At 36.3% G+C, this 16456-nt stretch overlaps 3 protein-coding genes and 1 non-coding gene across 4 annotated transcripts in view; 2 read left to right on the top strand and 2 right to left on the bottom strand.

The window, feature by feature from the left end:
- Nucleotides 1-3469, top strand: part of LOC100632709 (S-methyl-5'-thioadenosine phosphorylase-like) — a 6041-nt gene extending 2572 nt beyond the window's left edge. Inside the window, exon 7 of the mRNA XM_011406792.2 lies at nt 3403-3469. Within this exon, the coding sequence (XP_011405094.1) occupies nt 3403-3469 (67 nt within the window). The remainder of the gene's footprint in view (nt 1-3402) is intronic.
- Nucleotides 3470-4601: 1132 nt separating this feature from the next.
- On the bottom strand, nt 4602-4756 carry Mir2021 (microRNA mir-2021). Its single transcript, NR_105085.1, has one exon. It is a non-coding gene; the product is annotated as a microRNA mir-2021 (primary transcript).
- Nucleotides 4757-5759: 1003 nt separating this feature from the next.
- On the top strand, nt 5760-9205 carry LOC100632582 (trafficking protein particle complex subunit 5-like). Its single transcript, XM_011406785.2, has 8 exons — nt 5760-6042; nt 6093-6192; nt 8117-8200; nt 8268-8356; nt 8417-8543; nt 8610-8667; nt 8722-8846; nt 9018-9205. Exons 3-8 carry the CDS (start codon nt 8126-8128, stop codon nt 9126-9128), a joined length of 585 nt encoding a protein of 194 aa, XP_011405087.1. The 5' UTR covers nt 5760-6042; nt 6093-6192; nt 8117-8125; the 3' UTR covers nt 9129-9205.
- A 270-nt stretch (nt 9206-9475) lies between these two features.
- LOC105313395 (rapamycin-insensitive companion of mTOR-like) overlaps nt 9476-16456 on the bottom strand; it is a 19525-nt gene continuing 12544 nt past the window's right edge. Inside the window, exons 23-35 of the mRNA XM_019998631.1 lie at nt 14115-14279; nt 13663-13818; nt 13176-13376; nt 13035-13124; nt 12866-12972; nt 12294-12571; nt 11946-12075; nt 11191-11353; nt 10825-10974; nt 10694-10776; nt 10470-10622; nt 10101-10239; nt 9476-9967 (exon numbers count right to left, since the gene is read on the bottom strand). Coding sequence (XP_019854190.1) covers nt 9503-9967; nt 10101-10239; nt 10470-10622; nt 10694-10776; nt 10825-10974; nt 11191-11353; nt 11946-12075; nt 12294-12571; nt 12866-12972; nt 13035-13124; nt 13176-13376; nt 13663-13818; nt 14115-14279 — 2280 coding nt within the window. The 3' untranslated portion in view covers nt 9476-9502. The remainder of the gene's footprint in view (nt 9968-10100; nt 10240-10469; nt 10623-10693; nt 10777-10824; nt 10975-11190; nt 11354-11945; nt 12076-12293; nt 12572-12865; nt 12973-13034; nt 13125-13175; nt 13377-13662; nt 13819-14114; nt 14280-16456) is intronic.

Below are 16456 nucleotides of genomic sequence, written 5' to 3'. Positions count from 1 at the left end.
ATAATAAGTAATAATGTGTGCAATGTTAATGAAATGGACTAAATAATAAGAAATAACTTTTTTGTCATTAATTAAATGTTAACTTTTTATTGTGTATATTACATCATAATGGACATACACCTCCATTTAACGGACAGCACCTAGTGTACCAATTACATTCCTTACTGTATAAAATAACCTCCACATAAAGGACACCTCTGTATAACAGAGACACTGCCTTGTCCCAAAGTGTCCATTATATAGAGGCTAGTCTGTATGTTCCATTACTATAGCTCAGTGGTTTCCATAGTAACTTTGTTTGTCCATAACACTCTTCTAAGATCTCTCTTGTAAAAACTTAACCTTTCACACCTTCACTGTACCAATGTCACCTTTAACTCTATCTCTCTCTCTCTCTTTAAATCTACAATAAATAAATAAATAAATATAATGTATATATCATCAACAAATCTACATGCATTATACATGTACTTTAATCATTATTTATTTATTAATTTTATTAATTTATTTATTTGAATCATGTGTTTACCACGAGTGTGTCTCTCTCCCTCACTGTGTATTTTTAAAGGATTACCTTCAAATGCTTTACCAATAGTTGTGGTAATGGCCACTTGCAGTGTGGGGTAGACCAACTGACTACAGTGTAATAACTAGGGGAATGGGATAGAGGGAGAGGGGGAGAGAGGGGGGAAGAGGTACGAGGGTAAGGGGGACAATGAAAGGATAAAGGGATTAGTGTATAATGTAGCTATTGTGAGTGTGTGTTTGTGTTCTATTGTACAGTAGAGTCACTATGTCTAAGAACTACTGCCAAAAGTAACTGAGGGATTGTGTTCCTTTTTGTCTGTACTACCAAACGTTTGTTGTCACCTTTTAAATACCTGTACAATACAGCAGATAATGCAGTATAGGTTTATCATTATTATAACTACTGTAACATAGAGTGACCAGTGTGTGTGTCTGGAGGTGAGTATCAGTAATGTAATACCTGAGTCCCTTGATATCTGCCCTCAGCTTCACCTCAAGCAGATATCTCAGTCCTCATGATGCCCTAATACATGTACATGTACACAATCAAGGTGTGTGTGTGTGTGTGTGTGTATAAGTAATGTAATAATGTTCATGTATAATGGGCCGTTCACATATTAATTCAGGTAATTGGTTGGTTTGTGTCAAGAACCCATACCCAGGACTAGCCCTCTAGTTGACGCCTGTTTTCATTACCCTAAGACTTGGAGGCACCAATTCTTATAACTAAACAATAGATACACCTACAGTATAGTCTCTCTTAATGGACACTCTCTATAGCGTACACCTCCATTTAACGGACAGCACCTAGTGTACCAATTACATTCCTTACTGTATAAAATAACCTCCACATAAAGGACACCTCTGTATAACAGAGACACTTTCAAAGTGTCCATTATATAGAGGCTAGTCTGTACATATAACACAGGTACATGTACATATATGTTCTTTATTAGCTAATATCAGTATTAATGTACTCGCATAGATCTATAAATGATTGTCGATGAACACTTTAATTTGAGATAATGTATTTTGAAAGAGGGAGAGGACGATTGTGATGGAGGGCGTTGGAGAGGGAGGGAGGGATGGTCAATATGTAATGACTAGTGGATTGGTTGGTTAGGAGGTGTGGCTGATGGTGTAGTCACAGTGTCTCGTTGATACTACCACAAGAATTAGGAGAGAAGGAGGAAGGATGACATTTAACCAACAATTAGTACAATAGTGACACTATATACTGTATTGTAATGGAGGTACTGTAGTTTTAGCATTTATATTTAATATAATGGAGTGTGTACAGACTAGCCTCTATATAATGGACACTTTGAAAGTGTCTCTGTTATACAGAGGTGTCCTTTATGTGGAGGTTATTTTATACAGTAAGGAATGTAATTGGTACACTAGGTGCTGTCCGTTAAATGGAGGTGTACGCTATAGAGAGTGTCCATTAAGAGAGGCTATACAGTATTATTAATAGCGGCGTATTTTTCTGGGATTTTAAATTGTATTTTTAGTAATTCTTTATTATTCATGAGTTCAAGTGACATATAGGTACATTGCATTACTTTATGAAGAGATATTGCTTCTTAGATACTGTTGCCAGGTTACGTGTAATCATCTTACAAAATTCTCTCAAGTTCCTATTCCACTAATAATGTATTCAGAAATGTCTCTAATTTATTTCACTGCTAGATGTGTCATTAAGAAGTGTATATATAAAGTTTGAAGTATTTTAGATACAAAATAAAATTGTTATTAAGCCTAGATTATAAGTCATAATATTATTTTCTTTAATATGTACAATCTGTAATAAGGACACCTTTATAATGAGGACATTTTGTAATGTCCCAATTGGTACAAGCCTGTACAAAAGTACCTCTGAAATGAGACACCTCTGTATTAAGGAGAGGTTTTGTTTCATATCCTTATTGCAAATGAAGCTTAATTTTTATTGTAATCGGATCCCTAGCAAAAGAAGCCCGATTTTCACCTAGTGAGATCAGATATACACATAACTATACTACAGTGAAGTAGACCCATATCAGCCAGTGTATATAGGGCCATTATTGGTTTGGCCACAAGCAATCTTTGGCCCTACCTATCAACTCCCACTGGAGTCAAACTGTCTAGGACAGCTTGAACTAGCTAAGTAGAGGCTGTACAGTAGAGGCTTCACATTTATATATGTATACACCTACTGTCTGTGTCTTTAGTATCAATAAATGTACTTGCGTTTTCTATGCATGTATATGTACAGTATAGTCTCTCTTAATGGACACTCTCTATAGCGTACACCTCCATTTAACGGACAGCACCTAGTGTACCAATTACATTCCTTACTGTATAAAATAACCTCCACATAAAGGACACCTCTGTATAACAGAGACACTGCCTTGCCCCAAAGTGTCCATTATATAGAGGCTATGGAGCTACAGTTAATCAAGTAATGGAGTTATTATGCCTTTATATAAATATTGACATTATTATAATTTAAATATAAACAATGGCACACAATGGTACGGTAACAGCTGCAGAGGTGACGGGATTCCCTCCATTTCCTTTCCTTACAATAAACAATAAAGAATGAACAAAACCTTCACACCGTTACCACGAATAATAGCAACAATAGGAGGACATACAATAAGGAGGGGGAGAGAAAGAGGGGGAGAAGCGGAACTGATTCTATGTTAACAGTAAAGGGGAAAAGTTTAAGGGAAGGTCCTAATTTGAGTAATAAAACAAAGAGAGAGGGAATGAGGTCACAGATAAAACAATTGATATGAGAATGAGGTGAAATGGAATGTAGACTATAATAATAATAATAATATTCAATATTAGTAAGAATATCTAATAATTATATTAATGATATGTTAGTGTAGTATTGGAAGCTGAAATTAGAATACTTGCGATTGTACGTAAACCACAATTAGCGTATCTTTAGTACCTCCTTTTGGTTCTAAAGGTCAACTACACGCTCTCACCTTTCATCTCTCTCCCTCTCTTTTAATGTTAAATGCTGTACAAATTAGTAATCCCTGAACTAATGGTCCTACATGTTCATGTACATTCCAAGTAACAAATTAAAGACATTCTCAGTAAAAGCTGAAGCAATTCTAATCACAGAATACCTTGCTACCACGGGACACGATGGAACAAGTACATGTACATGAACACATGTAGTTTATTGATGATATTTGCAGGAAATGTCTTTTAAAAATAATGACATGAAAATGTTTAGAAGATGCAATGAAAAGAAGTATATTTAATGCTATATTATATATATATATTTAGACTGCAAGAGGAACAGCTTCAAAATGTTATGCTGATATTTTGTCATAATAAACTGTGAGAACTGCATCATTAGAACTGGTACCATTCACAATCATACACTACAACATGTACTGCAACACAAGATATAAACTAATCATTTTGCAATCCTGAGCTGCTTAAACTACATGCATACTATACCATTATCATTACAGCTATCATGATATAGATTGTTGCATTTTTGCATGTACATGTAGAGACATATCTGATTCTAGTCATCATTGTATTTTCAAAGCTATACTCTTCAATATAGTGCAGCAATAGTGTATTTACTACTGGAGACAGAGACTGAGAGAGTATTAGGAGGAGGTGTTTTCATTACTCACTATTAGTTAGAGGAGTTGTCTTAGATAAAGCAACACATTGTCAATAAATCCAGGAAAAGTCAATACATGAAGACATCTTGCAAACTTTTAATAGCTTTTATTTTACTACAATTTATTGTCTAGTTAGATCATCATTAAAGACTGTATATTATGTAAAATTTGAAGTATCTTAGATGAAACATGCAAAACAAGCAAACACCTGGCAATATGATAATACAAAAGAGAAAACTACAACATAATTTGTCATTAAATAATAATAATAATAATAATAATAATACTTACAAGGAAACAGCATGTCCTTATCTGCTGTCCATTGTGAAGAAAGAGAGAGAGAGTCTTCACAATATTACCGGTCTCAGCTTCCAGCTGGAGTATTGCTGTATCAGATCCTTCACTGCTCATCTCTCCAGTGACTTGTCCTTGCATTGTTGGTGTCCACGAAACACCGACCACCATCACACACCTCCTGACACAATCACCCACTGGTGCTAGTCTAGGGACCCATAGCTGCACGAGTGGATCGTTGAAGGTTTTAACTGGATGGGTGCCGATATTCCATGGACATCAACAACACTCCAGACACTACGACTCCATTTAAAATACCAAACCTACATCGTATGTAAATGAAATACAGTGTAGCGTCTATAATGAGAACATTTTGTAATGCCCCAATTGATACAAGCCTATACAAAGTACCTCTGAATTGAGGACAACCCTGTATTGAGGACAAATAATGTGGGCTCAATGGTGTCCTTAATAAAGAGGCTACACTGTAGAGTTACCTTTACTTATAAGACCCAGTGGAAAATGACGTAATTCATTCTTTCTGCAGCTGGCACAATCCTGTCTGTCTAGCCGACCTGTGGTGGAGTACATTAATATGTTAATAATCTATTGAATGAACTATAGCTTACGCTGACAATTGATCTTACATTAAGGTATGCAGCCCCGACTGCAAATGAATGTGTAAGACCGTGCTTAAGTCAAATACTGTATTTCTATAGAAACCACGCTGCTGTCAAAGACCCAGTAATGCAACATAATGGAGAGTATATATTTAGTGTATTATTTAGTATTCATATAGGAGGGTCGGTTAGCCACGTTATAACAATTATTAATATTAAAATAGGTTAAACCCTTCACTATTGTTGTCTGGTCCGGGCACATGAAGCATATGGTGATCTCGTGCTCTTTCCCCCTCTCCCTCTCCTCTCTCTCCCTCTCCCTCTCTCTCACAAACACATGTACACGCTACGGCCAATCGGATTACACAATTATAAGTCGCATGACAGGATTTAGACCTAATATGGTTGCAATTGTCCTCCATGATGGAAAGAGAGGAAGAGAGAGAGAGAAGGAGAGAGGATGAGACTGTGATAGATGGCAACAATAAATAAGAAAATGATGCTCATTTTGAGGTAGTAAAAGAGGTAGAGGGAGAGATGATAGCTCATTTTAAAGTATAAATAGTGATAATTATGGAGGTTAAAACTAGGACATCAAAGCAGGCAGTATGCAACTAAAGGCCAACACTCATCATTACTAATCAACACCTCTGTACAGCTAATAAAACACTCCTCACCCAGCCTTAATGAGGTGCTAATTGACATCTTGTAAACTGATAGAGGAGAGAAACAGGGAGAGTGAACAGCTCGTGGCCTTGTCCTGGTGTCTTCCTGGACTGTAGTGATGTATGGCCTCTCTCCTCGTGCTATATACACCAATACTTTGAGAGCTGTTATACACAGAGACATGGAGACTAATTGTCGCGACCGCATACTGCAAGGAGGCGAGAACAAGGTATACATTGTTTTAGCTGAAGGTCGGCAAGATATGCTGCAGACTGGTAGCAAGGCGAAGGGTGAGTTATATGAGTATTATTGGAGCTGGAATTTCAGTAGGATTCTGTAGCTCAAGCAGGCTGAAGATTATAAAGTGGAATTTCATGGTTTGGCAACACATGACTGCTTTCTAGTAAAAAATTTCACTGAATTCACAAGATTTGTATTTGGTAAGTCATCATAATGATAGTATTCAGTTAATATTAAAGAAGATTGCATCCTTTAAAATTTGTTTTTGTGTGTGCTTTTAACTAATTGATTTTTAACTTGCATTATTTTTTTAATTTTTGAGCATCTCCAATCTCAGTTAGCAATATTTTCTGATTTAAACTTAATGCTATAAATTGAACTGCACAGTCTTATGATGATTAATCCTAATGATTACTAGCTGCATATCATAGTGATATTACATAACTCATTAGTGTTCTTAATTGCTGATATTAGTAAGAGGAAACTTCATTAATGTGGTGTGAAGCTACTCATGTGATGCAATGTGGTATAGTATGGTTCCCTTTGCTCTCTTAATCTATTTCCTGATACATATACATGTACTTGTGGTGTATAGGAAGTTTGAGCTAATTCTGATTAAAATTAGATTTTTTATGAATTTTTAAGTTTACTCCAAAATCAGGCTAAAGTCCCTGTACACGGTCATCAACCAAATTTTACCAAAAATTAAAAAGAGAGAATTCTCCATTTTAATAAGAATCTCCAGTACATATACATGTTCTGGTGTTGTGCAGAAAGTTTGAGTTGATTCTGATCACATTTAGATTTTTTATGAATTTTTTAATTTGCTCAAAAATCAGACCAAAGTCCCAACACTATAGTACACGGTCTCGGGTCAAATTTAACCAAAAATGAAAAGGTGAGAATTCTCCATTTTAAAAATATTCCCTGATGCGTATACATGTACTTATGTTGTATAGGAAGTTTGAGCTGATTCCGATTAAAATTGGATTTTTTATGAATTTTTAAAGTTTCTCCAAAATCAGGCCTAAGTCCCTGTTACTTGTAGTACAGGGTCATCAACCATATTTACCAAAAATGAAAAAGAGAGAATTCTTCATTTTTATAACATTTCCTGATACATATACATGTTCTTACGTTGTGTAGAAAGTTTGAGCTAGTTCCGATCAAAACTGGATTTTTTACAAATTTCTAAAGTTGCTACAAGATCAAGCCAAAGTTCCTGTACTATAGTACATGGTATCAGGTCAAATTTTGCAAAAAAATAAAAGGTAAGAGTTCTCCATTTTTATAACATTCCCTGATACATATACATGTTCTTATGTTGTATAGAAAGTTTGAGCTAATTCCGTTTACATTTGGATTTTTTATAAATTTTTTTATTTACTCCAAAATTGGGTCAAAGTCCCTGTACTATAGTACAGGGATTTTGGCGGAATTTCATCAAAAATAAAAAGGAGAATATTCTTCATTTTTATTACATTCCCTGATACATATACATGTTCTTATGTTGTGTAGAAAGTTTGAGCTAGTTTCAATCAAAACTGGTTTATTTACAAATTTCTAAAGTTGCTCCAAAATAGAGCCAAAGTTTTTTTAGTACACAGTCTTGGGTCAAATTTTGCTAAAAATAAAAAGTTGCGAACTCTCTATTTTTATAACATTCCTTCATACGTATACATGTTCTTATGTTGTGTAGAAAGTTTGAGCTGATTTTGATCACATTTGGATTTTTTATGAATTCTTAAAGTTGCTCCAAAATCAGGTCAAAGTCCCTGTACTATTATAGTACACAGTTTTGGGTCAAATTTTGCAAAAAATTAAAAGGTGAGAATCCTCCTTTTTATAACATTCCCTGATGCATATACATGTTTTTATGTTGTGTAGAAAGTTTGAGCTGATTCCAATTAAAATTAGATTTTTTATGAATTTTTTAAGTTGCTCCAAAATCAGGCCCTGTACTGTAGTGCATGGTCTCAGGCCAAATTTTACCAAAAATAAAAAGGTGAGAATTCTCCATTTTAATTTCATTTCTGGTGGCATGTTCTTAGTTATGATAGGTTGTTTTCATAAGGTTGCATTCCTTCTTAATGACGTCACTCTCCATAATTTTTAACCCTTTAGTATTTTAAGATGGCGGCCGTTAGGAGGCAGAAAGCAAATGAGACAGTTTTCGACAAATCCTTACCGTCAAAGTCCAAACCAGAAGTTTGCATGCTCTATAGCTAACTTTAAACTTTATACTGTATTCCCTTTCTCTCTCCCTTCCTCTCAGGTTAATATCAGTACTTTTGCCTTCTTGTTCTCTGAAGTTGTTCAGTACAACCAGCAAAGGGTTACCTCATTAGCCCAGCTTCATGAAAAGTTAGTTTATAACTATATCAGCATCATTTATTTTCTCTCTCTTCTCTTCTTTCCTTCAAGATTGGCTGATTTAGGGCGTCATGTCGGTTTCAGGATGATTGATTTGTTGTGTGTGAGGGACAGAGCTCCGAAAAGGGAAACAAGAATCGTGAACATTTTGTGGTTCATACAAAAGACAGTCTGGAAGGTAAGGAGATACTTTATGCGTATAAAGTAACTTTAAAACTTTATTTATTTCTGTTGCTCCTTCCAGACTTTGTTTGGTAAAGAAGCTGATCGGCTGGAGCAGGCAACAGCAACTGAAGCAACTTGTAAATATTATTATTATTATTATTGTTGTTGTTGTTGTTGTTGTTATTTTATAGATTATTTATTTGAGGACGAGCCACTAGTTAATAAGTTTGTCTCAGTACCAAAGGAGCAAAGCAGCTTCAATTGTGCTGCCTTTATGGCCGGGACTGTGGAGGCATTTCTCTGTGGAGTACAATTTGTGAGTAGTGGGTGTGGTTTGGGTTAAAATGGGCGTGGTTTTACTGGGTGTGGCTAGGTGCAATTGATGATTAGTTATGGTAATTTTCACCTCAAAATGGGTAACATTTTTACCTTAAAAGCTGTGAAATAAAGTATACCTATTTTAATGAATCTTTCTCTCTCTCTCTAGCCTTGTAGAGTGAAGGCTTTCCTAGTTAAGGAACAGACTACAACGGCTTTTGAAATAACTTTTGAAGACTCAGTGATAGAGAGAGACAAGAGATTGGAGGCGAACAAATAAGAATAGCTTAAACCACAACATTTATTATTATTATTATTATTAATATTGTTTTTATGTTTTAAAGTATGCAAATAATTTTTAAATACAGAAACCGTCTACAAAATTTTAAAGGCTGCTCTAAAATTTAGCGAAAGATCCTGTACTAAAAAGAATATTATTACAACATTTTTAATACAAAAATTGTCTTAAAATTAAAAAAGCAGTAACTATAACAATGGAACAAAAAATTAGTCAAAATTGTCAGAAAATAGCTAAATAAAAACAGTCAAAAAGTCAATGAAAAATGAAATAAAATGAAGGTTATACACACGCATACAAAAAACAATTAATCACTAATTAATTAACAATCAATTAATCAATAACTAATCAATTATTCATAGATCAATGACCACCTCCACAATAGAGGGAGGCATGCTAGAGGACGTCCCCACGTCAAGTTCCAACTGACTCAACCTGTTCCCTGCCTCAGCCAAAGACGGGATCTGATCCTCCCTCACCCTCTCTCCCTCATCCTTGACCCCGCCCCCTTCCCCTCCCTCCCCCTCCCACTCCAGCATCTCATTACTAGTAAGGCTTCCCTCAGAAAGGGTGTCCATTTCGCTAGCAGTGGTCGTCGTTGCTATGGACTTAGTGTCTAGCTTCTCTTCGGAGTGAGACGAACCAACCCTCATTAAGGAGGTGTGGTCTGCTGGTTTGGTTTTAAGTATCTCCCCGGTGCTGTTTCGTCTTCGGTTACATGTGGTATCAGAGTCAGCTGAGGGGGCAGGGCCAGTAGGGGAACTGGGCGGGTCCTTCAAGAGCTCGTGTGTTTGGTAATACTGTCTGGTAGTGGAGAATATCTGAAGGAGGAAATGACAAGAAATGAACTAATAGTAACAACTACAGCCAACTTTTAATAATAGCGTATGCTTATATTGTGCATGCAGTGATTTTAGGATTTTGGTTCTACAATTATATTATTATTATTATTACTTCGTCAAAAGTGAGTCCATCAAATTTAGACTGTATTAATCTCCTGTTGGTCTGAGTATAATGAAATAATGACAGTAACGTCATAGTCTTCCAGTAGAGGGAGGAGTCTTGGGAGAGACAAGGGAACTTATTACACAACCTGAGAGAGAGAGGGAGAGAGAGAGAGAGAGAGAGAGAGAGAGAGAGAGAGAGAGAGAGAGAGAGAGAGAGAGAGAGAGAGAGAGAGAGAGAGAGAGAGAGAGAGAGAGAGAGAGAGAGAGAGGGAGAGAGAGAGAGAGAGGGGGGGGATAGAGAGAGAGGGGGGGGATAGAGAGAGAGGGAGAGAGAGAGAAGGTTTAATGATAAAGAAAGAGAGTGTCCTCCACTAACAGGTTAAGATGGTGTACATTCTTCCTAAGACTAACATCAGAGCAAAGATAATAAACAATCTCCAGGAACTCTCTGTGCAGTATCAACTGTCCTTCATATGAACTCTCATCAAATGTAACGGAACCAGAAGATGTACTGGTATGAGAATGGACACTGAAGGAGAGAGAGGAGGATGAGTAATGATAGAGTATACATGTACATGTAAGAATTATTATTATTAATACCTTGATCCTAAAATCTTCTTATCATCAGTTTCAGTTTTTTCTTGAGTAGCATCATCCATTAATGGAGTCACACCATTCTCCTTCTGGAAATAATAAAAATAAAAAAATAAATAAATATTTAATTAACTTACTGTTTGTTGCTGGTTTGTGTTGGAGGTTGGAGGGGGCGGGGTCGAGTGGGTGTGGTTTACTAAATTGTCCAATAAGAAGTGATGCTGATCGTCAAATAAATCAGTCGATACATAATCAGCTCTAGAACCTTTATAAGAGTCTTCCTTGAACTGAAAAAATAAAGAAAATAAAATTAAAACATGTACAGTATAGTCTCTCTTAATGGACACTCTCTATAGCATACACCTCCATTTAACGGACAGCACCTAGTGTACCAATTACATTCCTTACTGTATAACCTCCACATAAAGGACACCTCTGTATAACAGAGACACAGTGTCCATTATATAGAGGCTAGTCTGTATTACTATTATTAAAATTCTAACTTTAAATAAGTTGCTTAGTTCCAGAGGTAAGACCACACCCACAAAGTTCCCAGTTGATCCCGGCCTGAGAGACGTGAGAGAGTTGAGTCGAGTCATGTTGAGGGAGACACCACGTCCAGTGGGAGGAGTGGACCGCCTCACGGGGGAATCATGGACATGAGAACTACAAGTATAATAGGAACAGGTTTAATTAACTAGTTATTAATCAATTATATTAATTTAAAATGACCTCAACTTGAAACTTTTATTTGAAATGTGACAAGCAAAAACCCATTAGTTCCATTGTCACGAAATCCGTGACAAGCAAAAACCCATTGAACAACTTTAAAAATTCATAAAAATTCAATTTTGATTGGAATTGGCTCAAACTTTTTACACAACATAAAAACATGTATATGTATCAGGAAAAAATATAAAAATGGGGAATTTTTACTTTTCCATTTTTGGCAAAATTTGGCCAAAGTCCCTGTACTATAGTACAGGGACTTTGGCCCAATTTTGGAGTAACTTTTAAAATTTGTAAAAATCCAATTTAAATCAGAATCAGTTCAAACTTTCTACACAACATAAGTACATGTACATGCATAAGAATCTGTATTATTACTACTATTATTATTATTATTATTATTATTATTATTATTATTATTATTATTATTATTATTATTATTATTATTATTATTATTATTATTATTATTATTATTATTATTATTATTATTATTATTATTATTATTATTATTATTATTATTATTATTTACTTGTCCCTATCCTTCTCCCCAAGGTCCATTGGTCTCACTGGCCTCAGTACATAGTTACGAGGAGGAGTACTGACTGGTACAGCAACTGCACTGACTGTACGAGATATCCTCTTCTCACCTCTACCTGACACTAACAACAACAACAACAATAATAATAACAGCAACAACAACAACAATAAATGAATAAATAATAATAATAATAAAAGTGTACATATACATGTACATAAATAATATAATAACAGATCATAATAATGGATTCCTTATTCCATTCTTCCTTTTTGTGTCAAAAATCAAAAAGCATATATATACATACATACATGTGTATATGTACATGTACATGTATCGTACCAGTATGAGAGGGTGAACTTTGTCTCCTCTTCTCTCCCTCTCTCTTAGGAGAGTCCCCGGCCCTCCCTCTCTCCTCTATCACTGACATCACTCCATTGAAAGAGGAACTGGGAGAGAGAGGAGATGAAGGAATGTGAATAACATCCTCAATGGCCTCAGAAAGGATCAGTGGCCATTTCTCATCACTGGAGTGACGGACTGAAGTCCAGCCGTGGGTTAATAGAGCATCTGCTCCTTGAGGAGTCTTAGATATGAGACACAGAGAATAGAAACAAGTTCTAGAAATGGAGGGGGGAAATGAAGCAATACTGTATAGCAGGAAATTTTGAAGGGAATTAAATTTGGCGAATTTGGCGTTTAGATATTGTCATTTGCCAAAATAAAATCCGCCATTTTGAGCCATTATACACATGCTCAATGGCACGTGGCCACAAATTTGCCAAATTAAAATCTGCCAATCACCCAAATTTAGCAATTCGCCAAATTTTAGTCCCTCCAAAATTTCCCACTATATGATAGTAATATAGAATAATGTTTGATGTATGTACATGTACTACAGTGATTGTCCTTACCCTCTTATTGTTGCTACTGGAGATGATTCCGTTATTTTAACTAACAATTGTATGACATCATCGCCTAGCAACAGGTCTAACCCACCAACAGAAGTACCAATATGACCCTAAAATAAAATAATAATAATTTATTAATGATATGCGTGCATGCAGGCATCCGTACACTCACCAGAGCCCAGGCAGCTGCTTTTATTTCAAGTATATCGTTTGAAGTGTTTGGCTCTTTCTGTAGTAACTCAATCAATTTACTAATATGACCCTATTAATAATAATAGTAGACCACACCCATTAATTAATTAGCCACACCCACCTCTTCTTTGAGTAGGCCACACCCCTCTTCATGCCTCACTAATTGGCCGTAAAAGTGAACTGGTACAAACGTTTGTACGTTTTTAAAAGTGCCAGCGTCTCCTTTCCTCCGGTGGAACTCTCCCTCTTTGGTTTGACGATAACTAGTGAGACTCTCAGCCAGTCTCTGCTCCACCACTGAGACATAACGATAATTGTAATCCTAAAAAAGAGAGGGAAAGGGTCAGAATTCCATAAATTATAATCATAGCCCAGGTTACTATTGTGTTTATAAAATATCAATGAGAGGGAAAAGGGCAACAAAATGAGGAGAAAATATACATAAAGGAGAAGAGGGAGAACCCAAAAGGAACAAAATAAACAAAAAGTTAAATAGACCCATCCATCACCTCAGGGGGAGAGGAGAGGAGATCTACAGAGCCACATAATGTGCATTAGCTCACCAAAGCACTACGTGTATATCTTATTATTATTATTGTTGTTATTACTTTGAGCCATGCATCCAGTTCAGTTTTCAAATGTCCCAGTCGTGAGAGTAGTGAGTATCCCCTCTTCACTGATATGAATCTTGTTAATAATGATACTCCTCTCTCTGACAGGTGGAGTAGCGCAGGGTGCTGCAGTACTAGGGCTTCCAGGAATGACTGGAAAAAATAGAAGAGATTAAATATAATAGTACATGTTTATTTTTAATATAAGTACAGTATATGTAGTGGCCAGTGTGTGTGTGTGTGTGTGTGTGTGTGTGTGTGTGTGTGTCTGGAGGTGATTATCAGTAATGTAATACCTGAGTCCCTTGATATCTGCCCTCAGCTTCACCTCAAGCAGATATCTCAGTCCTCAGGTATTACATTACTTATACACACACACCTCCAGACAGGCTGGACTACATGTACATGCAAATTATTCTTAGTCATGTGACCTATTAAGCCACACCCACCTCTTCTTCACAAGCCTCGTCCAGTATATCAATGGCCTCCTCCCTCACTGGCTCCTCAGTGTCGTACAACTGACCAATCAGCATCTCCATACCCCAGTTGGAGAAGAAAGGAGCATTAACACGAAGAAACACTCGCATGTGCTTAGTAGCATATAACCTGGTCTCCTGATGATGATAATGGTAATTCTTATTAACAATTATTTCAATTTTATGCATCATACTACATTATTGATTCTACACATCTTAAAAGCATGCATAAATAATCTAATTGCATAGTTTTCAAGAGGAGAAATAATTTCTTCTCCTAGTTATTAGGATATTGCGGTGCTATTGAAGTTATGTTGAGTGTATTCTCAGTACACATACCAGTGACTGTATCAGTATATAATTAACTAATAATGATCATTAACAATATAAAAGAAATCATTAATAACTAATAAACAACAAGACGATTATTACCATAATCACAAACATACAAGAATCCATCTTTATCAAATGCTAATCCATAAAGACTTTTAAACTGATCAATATTACTGCCTTTACTTCCAAACTTCCTAACAAACACACCATCACTAGTGAAGACTGATATACGACCATTGCCTTCTTCACCAACATACACTAGACCAGTAGCTGCAGTGTCTATTGCTATACCTGTTGGCATATAAAGCTGTCCAGGACCAGATCCATAAGTACCAAACTTACCCACAAACTTTCCATCTGGAGAGAACTTCTGAATGCAACAATTATCACTATCAGCAACATACACTAATCCTTGACTGTCAATAGCAATGCCATATGGAGACTTAAACTGTCCATTAGCTGATCCTTCACTACCAAATGAATGAGAGAAGGTTAGATCAGGATTCAAGACTTGTATACGATGATTACTATAATCAGCAATATAAACCTGTCCTGTTATAGGAGAAATGGCTATACCACGAGGATACTTGAATTGTAGTGGTCCACTGCCATACTCACCAACTGATGCCATAAGGTATCCATACATGCTTATCTTCTGGATCCTATTACTATCAGATACAAGAATGAATTTGTCTGGAGTAATGGCTACACCACGAGGAGAAAACTTGACATTACCACTTCCTCCTTCCCCTTCTAATGATTTTACTTTCTTTCCTTTTCTATCCAGTATTGTTATACAGTTTCCACCACTTTCAGTTACTATAAGATGATTATCATCAGTTACAGCAACTCCCCAGGGCCATATAAGCTTAGTTATAGTACATACTGGAGTGATGTTATCAAGGTAAGGATTGATAGGGATGACTAGTGAGGTATCCTCAAGGTGTACATCAGATACTTGTACTTTTACTGTATGAGTACCACTGGTTGAAGGGTTACACTGTATCCTATACACTCCAGGATCAGTGCTGGTGGTAGTCACTGTAGTGTCAATGGGTTCATCACCTTTACCAACTAGTACTACACTACACTTCAGAGAAGAGAGGGGAACACACAAAACAGATGAATCTGGTGCCTCCATTGATAGTGAAAACGAAACTTTTTTCTCTTTTGGTATATGTTCAAAGTAACCAACTTTCTTTACTCTACACTGCTGTAGTGCAGTAGATGAGTAGGTCACAATATCTCCAATGTGATGTGGTGATTTGATATCTTTACTCAATACAAAGTTGGCTTTTTCCTTTGGATGTAACTCCTCCACATTGATCCCTGCAGTAACTTCACTCATACACTCCATCATCTGTTTCTTACACCTCAGGACTTGTTGAGGACTGCCTGTCTTCAGACTCTGTTCTACATAATCCTCAACATCCTCCAGAACACTTAAACTTATTTCTGCTGATTTCATTTGCTCTGACAGCACCTTTAGTTTATCATCAGTGACCCTCTTTGCCTGCTCAGTTAGTTTCCTCTCTGACTCGCGAAGAACATTCATCATTTCCTCTACCATTTCATGTATTTCTTCTAAGACTCCTTCTCCTCTCTCTCTGATCTCACCCTCTCTCTCTGCTAGAGCAGACAGGACCTTCTTGAGTCCTTCAATTTTCCCTTTTACCGGATTAAGAGATTTTTCCAGTGCTTCTTTGTGTTTAGTAAAACTATTAGCTATTAGGTTATACTTGTGATCTTTATGAGCCAGCATGATACAATCACGACAGATAGATTCATCACATGTGTCACAGTAATACCTTAACGAATCTTCATGACCAGGTACAGAGCAAGTGAGGGTTGCCTCCTGTTTAGCTGGAGCTAGCAATTGAGAAGTAGAAGAGACATCAGAGGCTGTCACCTCATCAAGACTTGTAAGCTGATGGTTAGCAAAAAGAGCCCATTTCTTGTGCATAAAGATACATTCTGTACAA

This window comes from Amphimedon queenslandica, unplaced genomic scaffold (genome assembly GCF_000090795.2).
Source record: "Amphimedon queenslandica unplaced genomic scaffold, v1.1 AMPQUscaffold_13311, whole genome shotgun sequence".
NCBI classification, from domain to species: domain Eukaryota; kingdom Metazoa; phylum Porifera; class Demospongiae; order Haplosclerida; family Niphatidae; genus Amphimedon; species Amphimedon queenslandica.
The sequence above is the reverse complement of the archived record's forward strand: the minus strand, read 5'-3'. Positions and strand labels throughout refer to the sequence as shown.

Coding starts and splice junctions, on each gene's coding strand:
- LOC100632582 (XM_011406785.2), top strand. CDS start 8,126: ATGGCGGCCGTTAGGAGGCAGAAAGCAAATGAGACAGTTTTCGACAAA. Junction 8,201..8,267: donor CGTCAAAGTCCAAACCAGAA/GTTTGCATGCTC, acceptor CCTTCCTCTCAG/GTTAATATCAGTACTTTTGC. Junction 8,357..8,416: donor TTAGCCCAGCTTCATGAAAA/GTTAGTTTATAA, acceptor CTTTCCTTCAAG/ATTGGCTGATTTAGGGCGTC.